The following is a 17,171-nucleotide window of genomic DNA, read 5'->3' as shown; positions in this document are numbered from 1 at the left end:
AGGTCATTGAGTAGCTCAATGAGGCCTAGGGTCCAATAAAGCCTAAAGGAGTGGGCTAGCTTGTTTGTGTTTGCTTTATGCCATAAAAAATTATTTACAAAGGCTTTTAGCTAACTCCTCCTTTTATTATTTTTTTTTTGGTACCATTTTCTGAAGCTTGCTTGAAAAATTTTAAATTTTGGTTTTCATATTGTCAACTGCAAAATAGTTGCTTTGTTTTGGAGCTAGGCATTTTGATTCGGAGCTTTTGAACGAAACCATTGTTCACTTTATATTTTGAAAGCTGAAATAACTTAATGCACAGGTTTGGTGTTTATCAACCGTTGCAATGCTTTTTTAAATGTCTTCAGTTTCGGTTACATCCTTTATCAACAAAAAAAAAGGCATGAAACGGCTGGCTTACAAGCACTATCCTAACTTGTTTGGTAACTCAACAGAAAGTACCCAGAGAGTGCATCGTTTGTGCAACTGTAATTATATTCTGGTACCTTACCATCCATTTTGTTTTTGTCTGTTTACTATGATTTCATTTTTTCTTTTTACTTTGCAGCTGTCCCAGTTTAGGTTTAGCTTCAAGCCCAAGCAGCGAAAGTCCAATGAAGTTACCACCAATGGCCCTGACGTACTACCCCGCTCTGTTCTTCCTGATGTGGGATCAGGTGCGTCCCGGGCTGACTAGTGGTCCGCTTGGCCTCTCCGCGATCTCTTGCATGAGATGGAACATCTTATCTAGTTCTAGGGGTGCTTGCTGCAGCACTAGTAGGGTGCTGTTCATGCCACCACACCGTCTTTGACATGTTCTTCACGCCACTGCATGATGGAGGGGCAGATCCAGGGAGGCATTTTTTTGAACGGAGGGGGGGAGGAAGGAGGAGAGGAGAGGAGAGGAGAGGAGAGGAGAGGAGAGGAGGGGTTCCCCACACAAGGTCCCCACAGTAAGAACTTTCGAAATCGGATACTGTGCTCAGAGTTTTAGTGGTTAATTTTGCTCCTGTCAATACTTGTGAGCCATCAGGATGGGACCCTTCAGAGTGAGTGCTCAGTATTTAGGGGGTTCTGAACTGCGAATATATGCTGGTCCTGGTCAAGAGCAAATCTCTATTTATTCTGGTTACTATGCACAGAAGCGTAGATTAGCCATGGTCTGCCTATAAAGCTACACAGTGTTACAAATGAAGCCAGTTTGGAAGGTCAGAGGTAAGAACGTTTGCTTTTACCCTTGCGAAACTGAGTATTGCTTGTAGGAGATGGGGTTTGTGCACTGGGAAGGTAACAGAGCTAAGACAAAATGACAAATGGGAGGCAAGTTTGTCGCTTCTGTTGTGTCCTTGTGGTGTTGCATTTTCTGGAGTGGTTAACTGGCAGCCTGAGGTTAGCATCGTCAAAGGTCTTCCTTGACATGAAGCTCAGAGCTCACCTGCAACACACTGAGCATAGCGCTCAGAAAAGTGGCAAGAATAATGGGACTTTACTTGGCATCTTGCAGTCGTATGCAGTCGAATCTCACAATAATGAACTCCAAAAGCATAGTTAGTAATTATCTGGCCATATTAATTAATAGTTGTATTACAGACACAGGTGAGGTAAATGCAGGTGCTTTACCATTATTGGAGGGGGGGGGGGGGGGTGCGAGCTGGGACAAAAAACACTGTGTGACACCTAGCAGAGCTTTGTGTATGCAGTCAACTATATACTTAAGGTGATGATATGCTTGTGGTACATAGGTTATGTTGCATAAGCTAAAGCCAACGAAGAAAAAGATCGAACAGGTTGTGAAGTGGACACGAACGGGCAGGAAAGTTGATTTTGGCCACATGTTTGGTGTTGTATCAAAAAGTGCTGTTACGGTTGCCATCGCTATCAATAAAAGGGAAGGCATTGGTGTCCTTAAATGACACCTTCTTGATGAGCTCTTAAAGTTTACACATTGTAAAATTGCATCATTGTCTCCTGTTTGTTGATGGTAACGGCTGAAAGAAATGAGCACCACTGGATAGATGCCATGTGTGTGACGCTTTGCTTCCACATCCTGACATAGTTAATTTGTCAAATTGTCAGGGTGCCTCTGCCCTACTTTGTGTCCTCACCCTTCGGTTCCTCTCTCAGTCTTTTTTGTTTATTTTATTTAATTGTAACTGGGACTGGCTTTAGCTCTTGTCACAACACCAGCAGAATGGGGCCTCTGTGAGATGTTGAACCGAACCAAGGCACCTGCGGCAGCAGCCACGTGCGAGCTTCTTTCTTGGGCAACCGTACGGGAGTGCCAAAAGAAAGCGTCTTCCCTGCAGCAAGTGTGTGGTGTCTCCTAACCTCACTGGTGGTGTTCGCCCCGTGCCAGATGCCGCGGACATCCTGGAGAAGTACCGGGGGGCGGGCCCCGCCATGGCCAATGGCGCCGTGGGTGGCGGCGGCAGCAGCAGCGGGGCATCCCCCGGCGGGGGGGCGTCCCCGCTCGAAGCTCCTCCGGCCTCTTCCTCCTCCTCGTCGCAGCCGACAGGGGGGGAGCGGGGTGGGGAGGAGTCCCTGGTGGAGGACGCCCAGCGGAAGCTGCGCCTGGTGCTGGCCCTGGCCGACCTCCCCCAGGGGGGCCCCCAGGAGCCAGCCGCCCTGCTGCAGGGCCTGCTGGCCCAGGCCACCCTGCTGCACAACAAGACGCTGGCTTCGCACGTGCACGAAGCGCTGCGCTGCCTGCGCCTCCTGGACGAGCTGCAGTGCCTGCGCGTGCTCAGGTCGGTCAATCAGAGGGGACGCACGAGGTGGGGCTGCTGGGCTGGAAGGGAGCGGTAGCACAGAACTGGTAGGAGGTGGAGTAAAAAAATGGCTGACAATGTTTGTGCGCAGTGTGAAGTGCAGTCTTTGCGGTCAGAGCACATAGCTGCTGCGTCTCGGAAAATGATTACGCGATCAGCGAACACACTGCGGCGCATACTACTCTGCCGTTATCTCGCAGTGCGTCGCCGCTGCCAAGCATGTTGTTGTAAAACGTGTTTGAACCTCCCACGCAAATGTTATGGGGTTCAGATGAGCCATGCAACAAGGAGGACGCCGAAGGACTGATGTACGTGCAGCACGCAGCGTGTGCTGAGCTTCTGTGGCGCAGCCTTGGCATACTGCCCTCCCCCTCGCGCTTTTGCCATACTTTCATCTTCATTCCTGCGGGCTCATATGCAGTTGCAGTGGCTTCTTTGTTCTCTTGGTTATCTCATAGTGTTGCCACCAAGGAGCGTCTTGCACCGCCTGAGCATACCGCCCTCCCTCTCACACTTTCGCCGTACTTTCCTCCGCCGTTTTCTGTCCGTCTTCGGTGCCCTCTTTGTTCGCTCGGTTATGAGGCCAGTGACGCCGTCAAACCACAGTAGTGGACGCTTCAGTGCAGCGCACCAAAAGAATTCAGTGAGGCTGCCTACAAGTGGGATTGCAAAGCATTGCATTTTACTTCAAGCAGTGTTTGACGGTAGGTCTGCCATGACTATGTCCTCTGCTGTTGCAACGTTTTCTCCCTCAGAGCCATATACATGTGGCGTGCAATCTTTGTGTTGCTAGTGTTGTGCCATTGTCGGCTGGTGGTGGTTTTAGCTATCGTGAGCACCCGCCTCTTTGCTCACTGTGCGACATTTTGGTGTTCACTTGTATGTTCTTTTGAGGCGTACTTCCATGGGCAACCATGTTTCCCAGGTACCACTTTGGTAGATGCTTCAGGGTCCATCACAGTCGAGACAGCACAGACATGCACAAATGTGTCCACTGGTGCTATTGTGTTCTCTTATTACCATGCTCCCTATCCTTTCCCGATTGCATCGTTTTCTCCCCCTCTCTTGTCTTCTTCTTCGTCGTTGCGGTCCTACATACTCGCTATTGGTGTAAATTTGCCTCGTTACTTCTGCAATGAGCATGCTGGAATTACTCCTGTAGGCCTCTGTGCATACTGTTGCAGGACTAGGCACACGTGTCCAGCCCTCGTCGTGTCGAGTTAGCGTGGCTGGCGAGTGGCTTGCAGGGGAGAGTTGCCTCCATATGAACCTGCAGGGTCTTTTGTTGGGGGGACTTTTCCCGCAAATCACTGAGCCTTGGTGGGAAAGTTGTGCACTGTTGAAGCCTGGGCTCTGCATCAACACACATACCACAGTCGATTTGCAACAATGCCTTTGGCACACATTTCAAAGTCGGAAGGCAGCGCAATGGCTAGGTCCACATTTAGTCATCTGGAGCCAAGGATCGGCCGTGGTGCATGTAGTTCGTGCTCAACTCGCAATCCGTAGGCTCCCAGTTCGAATGCGGACTCAAGTTCGAGCAGCAATTTTCTTTCCCGTACTTTCATTCTTTTTGCATCGTCAGCCATTTTTGGAACCAATTCTCGGTCATGCCAACGCCAGACATTCGCATACTGGGGCATCTAGTGATTTTGCCTCAGAATGGCACGGTCTTTAAATGGTGGGCGCCCTCTGCAGCGTGCCCGGTCGCTTACAAGAGTGTTTGCATGCATGCGAATGCTCCCCTGCTTCGTACACAAGTGGGCAGCTAAAAAGGTCCCTGTGCCCATGCCCCCCTTGCACAGGGCCCTGGAGGAGGAGCACCGGCGGCGGGCGCCCTACGTGGCCTACCTGGTCCGCTGCCGCCAGGGGCTGCTGGCCGTGCAGGCGCAGCTGGAGACACGTCTGCGGCGCACACAGCGCGACCGCGACGTCTGCCAAACGCACCTGGCCACCCTGTGCGTGCGACACTTCCTCGACCCCCGCGAGGCCCGCCTGCAGGCCTTCTCACGCTCCTTTCAGGGGCTCACCGCTGCCGACGAAAAGGTAGAGTGTGCGTCTCCTCCTCGGGGGGAGGTGGGGAGGGAGAGAGAAGAGGGAGGGCGTCAGGTAATGGACCAGGTTCAGGTCTTCTCAGTTCTTTGTCTAGCCTCGTTGGCAGCTTCTGTGTTGTAGGGTGACTAAAGAGTGGTGGAAAAAAGTTGGAGGGAGGTGCACAATCGTTTTCACACTGGCCACTGTTCCTGTGACTGCAATGTTAGTGTGTTTGTGGCCAACACTTTCACCCGTATTCAAATTAATTTTCTAACAGTAAACATATGTACACGTGTTAGGCGCCTGCGAGATTACATGCTTGCCTGATGAAAAAAATTTGGGCTTGTTGCGAGTCAACCTAGCGATTTATTTTTGTCTTTCTCTACAGGCTCAACTAGTGGAGCAGTTTCTACAGCATCTATTCCAACAAATGGAGGTAGACCCAACATGGCAAAGTGAGTTCTTTTTTGCTTGCCATATTATGAGAGTGACTGGTACTTGCTCATTCTGTGAAGTGGGCGTGCTGCAGAAACTCGGCTGCGACCATAAAAATTCTGTGCGAAGAGTTTGATTATTCAGCTGCGGGAAACCGTGCTACAGTCAAACTCCGCTACAACGAACTCCGCTACAACGAAATTCCCGCTTCAACGAAGGTTTTTCGATTCCCCGCCCGCATCCCATAGGCCCCAATGTATTAAAGCTCCCTCCACAACGAACCACTTTTTTTATTGTTCTCCCGGTTCAACGAAATTTTCCCGGGACACAAGTCACTCGATCTGCAACGGACTGAACCACTCTAACTAATTTTGATAAGTTCTAACAATGTAAATTATATAGTAGCAACATTTTCTCCGAACATCCGGACATCGAGAAGCTGCCGCTTCTCGATGTCCGGATTACCGGCACCGACGGCGCTCAAAAGCGGCGGCGGCGGCGGAGGAGGAGGCAACCGCTTCTCGCCCTTTCTCGCGCTCGCCCGGCACCCGCCGGCGGGGCCCGCCGGCGAGAGCACAAGCTGCCGACGACGTTGGACCGGGGCAAGACGCGACAACGGCCGAAGCATGGGTAGCTCTCGAGGAAGCCGGCATTGTTCCTGAGAACTTAGCATTGAGCGACTACGTAAATGCCGACGCGGACGTGATCGTCTACGAGGAGCTGAGTGATGCCGAGATCCTCAAGAGTGCCCGCGCCGCCTCCGCCGCCGCCGCCGATTCATCCGACGACGAAGAAGTCGGGCATGGTGTTCCGACGGTCCCGACGTCAGTGACCGCGTTGCAGGTCATGGACTCCTTGGACGTTTTACGTAGTTTCCTTGGCGCCCATGACGATGATGTCGCCATGCAGCTCCTCGCAGACTGTGAGCAGCGCATTCTCCCGTTGCTCGTGCGAAAGCGCAAACAGTCATAAATCAGCGATTTTTTCAAGTTTTGGAAATAAAATGCTCCCAGAGTGTCGTGCATATCCTGTGCATATCCGTGACCGCAAATTAAAATATAAACTCCGCGCTGTGATTTCTCGACGCCTGCTTTTGCGCGGATCTCCACGAGTACGACGCGCATATTACAACGCTGGTCTAAGCGCCGCGAGACGCGTTGTGACCGCAAATTACGATATAAACTCCGGGCTATGAAAAGGGTGCTATTTTTGGCGGAGCGAGCTCCAAGCAAGTTGGCAACATTGGGGCGAAAAGGTAGGTGGGAGATTTCACGACGCCAGTTAGACGCCTGCCCTGTTTTCTTTATTTACTGATTTTTCCGCGACAACGAAATTCTCGCTACAACGAAATTTTTCGCGATCCCCGTGAATTTCGTTGTAGCGGAGTTTGACTGTACTTGCATAAATGGAACCTACATCCCACACGGGTATGGTCGCAGTCATTGAGGTTTTTGGAAACTATTTGCCTAATTGTGCTGTATTGTCTTGGGCCCTGGATGCTGCTGTGGACCCAATCGCAACTCTGCAAAGCTTGCGGAGTAGAGTCCAGCATGCGTGTCTGTGCGATGGTAACCATATGCAGGGCAGGTCGAATAGAAGTAGGAGTGGGGTTATCTTGCTTGGATGCACTCTGTCTCGCCAGGGCCTCCCGAGAGACTTGTAACGACAGGCTGTCGTACCAGGCCGTACAAGAGGTCGGGGGGTGTGACCTCATTGAATTAAAGCTTGTATGAGTGAGAGGTAATGGAAGATGGGAACCGTTCTCTACACTGTAGTAGGAAGCACAAAATGGGTGATCGGGAGCACGTCAGTGGAAAGAGTCGACTTGCTCGGGACCTTATCACACAACTCACCGCGATATGGCAAAGTAATTAGCTTTTCGTTTTATTGAAATTTCGTTGAATCAAAAATTCGAACCTAGCATGTGCAAACAACGAGTTTACTCACTGGTTTGTAAGCACTCATTCACAAGAACTTTGTAAGTAATCCATGACCTTTCTTTGCTCCTGATTGGCAGCTAAAATTGTTGTCAGGTTCCATTCATACGAATGGGGTGTGCGTGGTGTTTTGTTGCTCATTGAGTTCGCCTACCACCATATCCATGCAACACGCTGACGTACATGTGTGCCAGCTACATAGATCGGCACATAAAGATGCTCAAACACTTCGCTCAGGAACAGAAAAGGAAAAGGGAAAAAAAAATTATGTGAAAGGCAGTTGTGCATTGCCCCGTGACAATACAGCACATTTCTTACATTTTCTACCAAATACTATATTGCCTTCATGTTGACTGCCTCACTCAGTTTTATAGTCTATCCGGGGAATCACAGAATTGTAATGGGTGGTTTGTTTTCCCGTAACATGCAGTGAAATCAGTGGGTCCGTATTAGGTCATTGTTATCACCAATACATCATTATTGTTATTATAGACGGGTTGGCCTTTATTACCATGTAACGTCAACAAATGACTCCCAACCACACTTTGTACTCGTGTTGCTGCTACAATGCTACTCTAACATCAAATGAGTCTTGCCCAAAATGCAAATACCAAGTGTGTTGGCAGAGCTTAATATAAGGCACATAAAACTGAAGAAGCAGCCAACACACTCTCTTGACAACAGAAAGTTGCAGCTGATAGTCTTGCTTCCTGCCTGACTGAGCGCATTGCTGCAGTGCGGAGGAGAACCCCCAACTGGCAGTGATCGCCATGGTGCGGCAGCCTTGAGCAGCATATGAAGCTTTCCTTTGTAGCGAGGAGTTTTGTAGCGAGGGGAGCATTGAAGGACTCGTCCTGATAAACCTTCCTCCTCCTCCTCCTTCTCCTGTTCTCTCCTTCCCCCCCTCAAGGGTCCCTGTTTTATTCCCCCAGATCTTGATCTTGGGTAATCGAAGCTGTGTGTAGAGAGTCTTTTAGACAAGCTGGCCCGCTCTCTCGGGCAGGAAATTTGTTTGCTACGTATCAGCTTGCGAGGGAAACCAGGCACAGAAATAATGGAAAGGTTGGAATGACCTAATTCTTTGTTATGACTGGTGTGCCGTGCCCCCTTGTCAAATTTTTTTAAAAAGCCGTATGTGAATGTGACTCTCGACATGGGTTTGACTCGTGGAAAGGTACTGCCCTGTTAAGCGTAAGGTTCGCAAAAGGTTTGGTCATTTTATCTGCATGATTGCTGCGAAAATCCCGAGCCTTTATTATCAAGAGAAACCATGCACTTGTTCTCGATTAAAGGAGCCATGAAGGCAATATACAGGTTTGTTTTACTCGAAAGATTTGGTGTTTTATAGTGCCCTCAGCCCTTGAAACAATGCGTTACTCACTGAGAAATTAAACAATTTAAGCCAAAATTTCTATTCTCCCGCCGCGTCTTGTGTTTTGTGACGTTGGCAATGATGTCTCAAGGGCAGGTTTATAAAAAAAAAAGTCGTTAGTATGTTGACTAAGGCTGCTACCCACAGCAAAAACTTGTTTTTTGTTAGCCGGGTTTCCGTTTGCCTTCATAGATGACGGAATGATACTGCTGGAGGAGCACTGTCCGCACACGGTTTCTTTTCTGACTGGTCTTGCACCTGCTTATTGTTACAGTTGATAGTAATCACGTCCTGAAATATTGTGTACGACTCGACAGGAAGGGTCACGTGAGTGGCAGTGTCGCTTATGCCAGTAGGCCAGTGTCGTGTCAACAAGCCCGACACGCTCTACGGTTGTGCAGTGTCTGCCGGCAAAGTGCACGCCGTACGCACTAGTGCTCCTATGTTAATGTGTTCGTTTGTACATTCCATTGCTTAGCCCACCATTTTTACTGCTATAAAAGGAATGTGCACAAAATTTAAACGCAAAGAGCTCGTTCTGCAGGCGTGTAATCCCTGTTTATTTGCATTGGATTTTGCCTGGCTCAGCCAATCACACAGCTGCCCATAATACATCACGAGTTGAGTGCGGAAAAGTAGCTAGGGTGTTTTATGCCTATTCTGTTTTCTTCATTACAGTCGAATCCCGCTACAAGGAACTCCGCTTCAACGAAATTTCCGCTTCATTTAAATATTTCCAATTCCCCATCAGTTAGCCATAGAAGTCAATGCAACAAAGTCTGCGCCACAATGAATTATTTGTCTGGCTTGCTTTCACTTCAGCAGAATTTTCGCTCACTGGGACTGGGCTTGAACATTTGTTTTACAATAAAATAAGCATAACGCCAACTACCTGACTTTTTATACATTAAGGACGCTTAGATCAACCAGCAACGTGCGCCGTGGGCCCACACCGCCACCCAAAACAAAAACCAACTCATAAGTGGACGCCATTGTTTGCTGGTGATAACGATGTGGCTGGCCGTCTTTACATGAGTCGCAGGCCCGGTCCGCCAAGCCGGAGCTACAGCCAATCCGTATCCAGTTGAAATCGAGCGAACGTGCTCTGCTGCTGGCGCGGCGCCGTCATGTATGCATTGTTAGCAGCTGTCCTCCCAGTTTTTCTTCCCCAATTCTTCAAAGTCAGAAGCAAAAATAATGTGTTCGTGTTTAGTCTTGAACCCGTGTCATCCTATCTCAGTCACAAGCGCGCGACAGCGCGTGGCTTGCCTGCCAAGGTCAGTTGCTGCGGTGCCCAATCAGAGGATAAGATGACAGCACCGCTCCTGCCACAAGCAGGAGTGGGGCTTCTGACGGCCTAGTAGCTATCTGCAAGTAATCAGCTCGGTGGACACACCTTGTTGTACAGCAATACATTTTGCGCTTGCATTTCTTCATCTCCCCCCTCCCCTCTCCCCTCCGTAACGCGCTCTATGCATGCAGGTAAAAAACAGATAACCATTGGTATGTTTGTTATCCGAATAAACACGACGTTATTGCATGTCACTCCTTTTTCTAAACATTTTATTATGCTGCCAATGATGTGGAAATATATGGGGCTATTTTTCTTGCCCTTCCGTGATGTGTTGGGGCAGATTTCACTTCAACGAATTTTCGCTTCAATGAAATTTTTCGCACATCCCGTCAATTTTGTTGTAGCGGGATTCGACTGTATACCGCTTCTTTGAGGGAAGTCTGCATTAAAGGCGGTGTCAGTGTTATTTTAGCAAGGCAATCTTTTGAAAGACCCAAACTTGCATTTTGTCTTTGTCACTCCTTGAAAGAAGCACCATAGACTCACTCCTTGAAAGAAGCACCATAGACTTTTAATGAAACAAAATTAATGGGGCTGAGCGAATTTATTCATCTCACCAGAAATTCGCCTTTTTGAGATTTGGCCCAATTGGATCTTGCTTTTCCTCTTTGATGTGTGTGCATCAGTCTGTTTATTTTTTTTCTGTGCCTGTTGCCCTTTCCCCCTATCAGTGTGTTGCCTCTTTCGTTTTTTGCAACATCGCTCATTGCGACGGCCGTGCTTATGTACAAATACACACAGCAGCCCTCTGCCATGCTTTCCCACTGCGCAGGCGCAGCACAGGCTTACAGCACGCATCCTCTTTCTTCTCCTCTATACTGTCATTTGTTCTCCCTCATTCGTTCGCCCTTTTGGAGGCTTCAGAGTATGCGCACACATTTCTTGTGGTTCACCGTTGGCCACAGTGCTTGTGTGCTAAAGCTTAGCAGCAAGTGTCGGTTCTCGACACTGAGCTCAAGTCAGCACTTTGTTTTCCCGCCAAGACACTTAATTGTCCTTTTTTTTTTCCAAATACAGCAGCAAGAAAGCTGTTGCACTAGAACTTGTTATTTATGCATGGCCAGATACTGTAATGTACAAGCTACACATTGTTAGAAGTCCTGTTTTTTTTTTTTTTTTAGGACAAGCATTGGAAGTTTAATGGCTGTTGAGAGGTCTGTTCAAGATGTGCCTAGGTTTTGGTCTGATTCGGGGCAGAATTTTTCATTTTGCAAGTACAAATAAAGATTCTGTACCTTTGTACAGAAATTGTGTCCCCTGCGTATTCTAATTCCAGACGCAGCAGAAATTATGCATCTGCATGCCTGGTAGTCTGATATATCGCACCGGCAAGTTCGCAATATGGCCAGAATTTGTTATGATAAAATAAACAAAAACAAAGAAAAACCGATTTAGTCGTGACCAGAAAAAAAGGCCCACATACCTATGCCAAACAGAGTGAGATTGCACTGGAAATACTATGTTGAAGCAGTCAATTTGTGCCAAAAATTAATTTGTGTAGTTGATAGCCAATATTCTTTGGGGCATCGCCTCCCCTGACACGATCACAATCTATGGTGTTGTTGAGGAACAAGAAATCTGCATTGTTTTTGGTGCATCGATGATTCTAACCTCGCAGATTTTGTCCACAAGGGTGATTCAAGTATAGGAAAGTAGTCCAGGGCCACAAGTACTTGCATAAGGTTTTTTTTTTTTTTTTTTTTTTTTTGAGCAGCAGTTGTATTTATTTATTGCGAAAAAAAGTGGTGATCTTTCATGCACAAAGCTTTTGCGTTTATCTGCCTAATGTTTCTATTTGACGCATCAAACTATTCTTGGTGCAAAGTTGTCCTTGATGCCTTCTAATTTACTAGACTAGCCTCAGTGTTATCAATTATTCAGTTCCTCTCATGTTGTCACGCCCACTTTCTTCATCAGGGGAGTAGATCATAGCACCTTGTAACATCTCGGTTGTTTTTCAAATCATTCACCGTGCAGATTCTTTGCCGATACTTACATTGCGCCAGTGATTGGTCGCGATGCCTTGTAGTGATGGACTGTTATGATAAAGGGGTTCGCCACCTTTGTTGTGTTCCGTGCAGTGGCCAGTGATGTCCAGATCAACCTTGCTCAGCGCACCGTCGAGAGGGCCATCATGAGTCAGATATACGTGCATGCCCTCTACCCCAATGGTGACGGAGATGTCCTTAGAGACCAGTGAGTCATTTGTGGCATTCTTCCTTATTTCAGGCATTTGCATGCAACTGTTACACTAGTGGACTCACCATCTCAGGTGCTTGCTGGAAATCATGTTCAACAAATGATGTAATGATTGATTGGGTCACACAAATGAAGGAACGACTTAATTAAGTTTTTATTTGCCTGTTAGTTGCCCCTACTTTGTGAGCTGTGTAAGTAAGAATACTTTTAGCGCTTTCCTTTTTTTTTTTTTTTTTTGCAGGCGATGCTTGCCTTGTGACATCTTACTTTATCATTCCCGTCTTTATTTTACACTGACAGTTTGAGCCTGCTTTTGACAAAAGAAAAATGTGAAAAGATTTAGCAGGTATAGCATCTAAAGTGTGCCCTATTTTTGTTACGAAGTTCTGTCTTATAAACGTACCCGTAAAGTTAAAATTAGCCAAACTTCGTATCAAGCACAGCTGTAGATGAACTGTGTAAAGGTTGTGCTTGTGGAATTCGCTGTTTTCCCTTTCTCCACTGTCATTTATGCTCTACAAGCATTTTGTGCTAGCACTCACTGCGACAGGATCATTGATCGCAGACACAAGCACCTGCACTTTGTGAACCTGTTCACATCAGTTTAGTGTCGGGTGCCATCAGCATGCATGCTTCATTCATTGCAATCAAATTGGTTTCAAGGCCAGGGCGATTTGCATCACGCGAAAGGAGTTGCAACGAAGGGGCTGGTAATGGCATGCACCACACTGCTCTGTGACGTGCATGCACTTGGCTAGGTGGGATAACCACGTTTTCGATTTAATCTACTCGCATATCACGTCACCCCCGCACGTTGTGCTCAGTGCAAGCATTTATCATTCTCAAATCGCTCATCTGTATGGTAACTTGCCGACGAGGAAGCGCGCTGGGATGCGGGCCTACCCGCCGCGGCATCGTTGATAACAGAATGAACACACTTCCTTTGTGCCGTCGGCAAGCAGCATCCTCCACTTTATCATTTCATTTCTTTCTATGTGCTGCTGATCTAAAGATACATGCACCTTAGCACACTCTCAGGCGTAATCATATCGCTTACGCTGTTGTTTCGGCAGCCCGCAGGTGCGCTAAGCCTACCTCCGCTTCGGCGCCGTTCTCGCGAAAAGCCGTCGCCAGACACGCAGAAAAGTGTATTCCAGGTGCTTTTAATACTGCTCGTTCTTCCTTTCGGTTATCAAAAGACATATTTACTTTGTTTTTACGCCTTCTTTTTGTTTTTTTGTTTTTATGCCGGTCCTTGCGCAGACAAGTAGCGGAGCCGTTGCACTGTGATGAGTGTGCCGAGCAGGCGACCCACGGCGCCCAGCCAATGAGATTGCACCCTACGGTCACGTGCAGTCAGTAGCCAGTTGGGCGGCGCATTCCGTCACTTTTCTACCGTTTTTTTTTTTTCCCCGATGTTAGGGGGGGGGGGGTGCTTAGAATTGGGGGGTGCTTAGAATCGCGAAAATACGGTATGTCTGCAAAAGGCTTTGCCTTCAACAGAGATACAAGACATATTTTTGTTCATGTTTTCTTTCAACGTCCGCCTATTTACGGTCACGGCAGGACAAAGGCCTTTCTCGTAGACTTCCAACCGCTCCCATCCTGCGATGTCTGAATGCGTCCTTTGCAACCAAATTTTTTTCTCATCCCTCCCTCATCCCTGTCTTGTCGTACCTCTGTTCCTGTCTCTCTCTCTAGCCATTCTGTTACTTGGATGGTCCACTGGTTGTCAATTCTCCGCATACATGCCCTGCCCAAGTCCACTTCCTTCTTTTAATTTTAGCTGTGATGTTTTCTGCCAGAGTTTGTTCCAAGGTCTGAGATACTTATTTTCTATGCTCAACCATTGCTGCTATCATACTTTGTACCACTGCTTTGGCTGACCAAAGTTTTCTTTTAAGCTGTTATGTAGTAAGGCACCAGGTTTCTGGCCCATAATCTATCACTGAGAGAACGCGCTTGTTGCTATACCATTCTTTTCAATGATAGAGGCAGCCTACTGTTACGATCTTCTTTAGTGATGCCTAATCAATGCTTCTGTGTTTGTACCACATACTGATAGAATAATAACCATTTGGATCGGTTTCCAAATCACTTGGTTGCTGAGATAAGTGTTTGTAGTTACTTCCTCTATAGCAGATCTCCCGCTATAGTAAGCACTTTGCTTGGCCCCAACTGTTTTACAATGGTGGCGTTCAACAGTTCTATGATTAGAACCCAGTACAGGCTTGTTTCCAGAGGCACAGCCTTTGACGGTCTTGCTTGTCTCATCAAGGTGGCGTAGGCCGTGAAGTGGTGGTGTTAGGAGAAATACCGTTAGGAGAAATACTGTGCAACACTCACATTCACTCAAAGTGAACGTGAACTGAGAGTGAGCATGCACAAGTGTGCAGGCAAGCATTTGGTGACCTCATCACCAGGAGTGGACACATTTATTGCCTGCAACAATGTCCCCTCATAGCTTTGCAGTGCCAGGCCGTATTCCAAAACCAAATAGCATGAACTGGTTTCCCACACGCACGGTGATCTTGGTGATAAAGATAGCTGAAATGCTTCTGCAGTCAGAAAGGCCATGAATGTCGGCTGATATGACATTGATGATCCAAAGTAGGCAGCGAGGAAGTTGGTGTTGGGATTCTGTCCATTCTTGGTCAGTCCCCTGTGTGGGCATGTGGGTGGCTGGGAGCTTGGAGCAGAAACTCTCCATGTCTGTCTAGTAGGGAATTGGCCAGGCTATTTTTGCCACTCCCCTGTGTGAGTTTGTGCCACATGCGAGTGTATGGGGCAGCAGATGAATGTTTTTTAATGTGGCTGCTGCCAGTTGCAGCGAAATCTGCAAGCTGCAAAGAATTCCTCTTCCATCTCCTGGGCCTTCAGAGTGGCTGGAAAATTTGCTTAGAAAACTTTCACCCAGGATTTGTGGCGAGTGGTAATGACTACGGTTTTGTCCCCTGAACTGGAAAAAATGGCATAAGCAGGTCATTTGTAATAGGCTCATTGAAAGGCTTGATGCTTGGATACGCACGATTCTAAGGGTGAGTGGCGGTGCTTGCCAAAGGAATCTCATGCCTCAAGGTCTCACTGGGCCTTTTTGCAGAAGATGCAGAGGCGGTGTGGGAAACTCCTGTGGTGGAGGGGGGTGCTGTTTCTAGCCAGGGGCACAGAGCGAGCGTTCCCTGTTGGCGCAGGGTGCTGCACCAGCACATCCAGAAGCTTGCGCGGGTGGTGACAGTGGACCACCGGGACCTGCGCATCCCGCGCGCCTACCACGCGGAGAGCCCCTGGCCCAGCGCGCAGGCCCAGCTGGGGGCCCTGGCGGCACACAAGAGCCCCCAGGACAAGGTGGCCTGCGTGGCCGCCTGCTGCGCCTCGCTAGCCAGCCTGCTGTCGGCCGCCGGGGGCGCCCCCGCCGCGGCCGACGACCTCGTGCCCGTGCTGGTGTTCGTGCTGGTGCGGGCCAACCCGCCCCACCTGCTGTCCACAGTGCAGTTCGTGGAGACCTTCCAGCGGGCCGGCCGCTGCTGCCAGGGGGAGGCCGCCTACTGGTGGACCCAGTTCTGCGCGGCCATCGAGTTCATCAAGACCATGGACTACTGACCGTGGACTACTCCTCCCGCTGGCCAGGGCAGGAGTGTGGCCGAGGCAGAGCTCAACCAAGGACTTGTGGCGCCTGGGATGGCGAGTCTACGCGGAAGCAGTTCTGGGGTACCTAGTTTTTGCCGCGGCTGTGGCCCGTGGACACTGAAGTGGTCAGTAGGGTTTAGCGCGCTTCGGCACGGCAGCCCCACATTTCGCCCACTCTGTCCAGCTGAACGTTTACTGTGGGAGAAGCTGCAAGGTCACCTTGTTTTGGCAGCTTCTTGTGGGTCGTTTTGAGTGGAAACATCTCGGCACACAAGTATGAAGAGCTTACATGCGAGACATACAATGTCTGTGTGGCACCTCCATGGCTTGCAAGTTATGGACTCATTAAATTATGGCAAACTTTGGAAAGAATAAAAAGTCAATGGTGAGTATCTTATGTCAGGTTTCAGAATTTACTGTTCTCAGTAGTTGGGATATCGGAGTTCGTCTCTAGGTAATACTAACGAAATTAAAAAAAGGTGAAAAGAGGCTGGCACCATTAATATAACATGGCACCATTAAAATAACATGTTTGATATGATTGAGACATCAAAATTTACAAATTGCAGGTACCCGTAATGCCTAGAGTGTCATTAGGCAATGAGTTTTTTGTTTGTCGGTCTGTTTGTTTGTTTGTTTTTTTGCCCAGGGATAGAATACTTCATAAACTTAAATAGCATTGTTTGCTAAGGTTGTTAGAATTCTATTTTTTTATTGTTATTATTAAATTTTCGAGCAGTGTCAACACTCGCTTCAGTTAGCTGGGACAAGCAGCTCAGAGCCTACAGTTCCAATTGAGTGCAGTGCTAATACCAATAAAACAAGTTGCTTGATTCATTCCATGTGATGCAAAACACTTACCACCTTTCACATTCCTTACATAAACAGTTTTCTGGTGCATTGCGAGACCTTTTATGATAAGCTGTGTGGCATTTCTAAACAGCATTGCTCGTCAAGGCTCTCGTGCTTTGAACAGACAGCCTTCAATCTATCTGTACGGCATTCATTAGTTCTGTCGTATGCAGAGCGTTGCAGTAATGAATGAGCTTCTTTAAAGATTTTTTGTGGCAGATCGTTTGCACTCAAATTTTGCATGAAGGTAATATTTTATGGTGTACGTATTTTGTTTAACACACACCATGGTCGGTGACAGTGCCCACCTAATTAATTGTAAATTGGTTGAAAATAACTTTCACATGTGGGTATTACGGCCATGGTGGTGAGAAATTGAGTACCGTGGACAGGGATACCACCTGTCTCAGTCGAATGTGGAAGCCAAAGTGCTTTTGATTTTGCCTTGAAAGCTGGTGCCACTGTCCTGTGGCATTTGTTTTTCTTGCGTAGCAGTTAAGGTTCCCATAGGCAAAAATTTCTTTATGCAGTTTCTAAATAACACGGTTGATCTCGATCTGGGCACTGAACAAAATAGGCAAGAAAAATGTGACCTTGCAAATTTTGCTCCA

The 17,171-nt window shown here is 48.0% G+C and overlaps 1 protein-coding gene across 1 annotated transcript in view; it reads left to right on the top strand.

Annotated features, from left to right (window-relative positions):
• Gapvd1 (GTPase activating protein and VPS9 domains 1) overlaps positions 1-16,545 on the top strand; it is a 100,599-nt gene extending 84,054 nt beyond the window's left edge. The window contains exons 15-20 of the mRNA XM_077674635.1: positions 551-659; positions 2,339-2,729; positions 4,556-4,796; positions 5,173-5,239; positions 11,964-12,078; positions 15,273-16,545. Of these exons, the coding sequence (XP_077530761.1) occupies positions 551-659; positions 2,339-2,729; positions 4,556-4,796; positions 5,173-5,239; positions 11,964-12,078; positions 15,273-15,681 (1,332 nt within the window). The 3' untranslated portion in view covers positions 15,682-16,545. The remainder of the gene's footprint in view (positions 1-550; positions 660-2,338; positions 2,730-4,555; positions 4,797-5,172; positions 5,240-11,963; positions 12,079-15,272) is intronic.
• Positions 16,546-17,171: the final 626 nt, after the last annotated feature.

Source organism: Haemaphysalis longicornis, unplaced genomic scaffold (assembly GCF_048455015.1).
Source record: "Haemaphysalis longicornis isolate Haplotype H1 unplaced genomic scaffold, Haemaphysalis longicornis Haplotype H1 scaffold_1, whole genome shotgun sequence".
In the NCBI taxonomy this organism is placed as follows: Eukaryota; Metazoa; Arthropoda; class Arachnida; order Ixodida; family Ixodidae; genus Haemaphysalis; species Haemaphysalis longicornis.
This window is presented reverse-complemented; position numbering and strand designations above follow the sequence as displayed.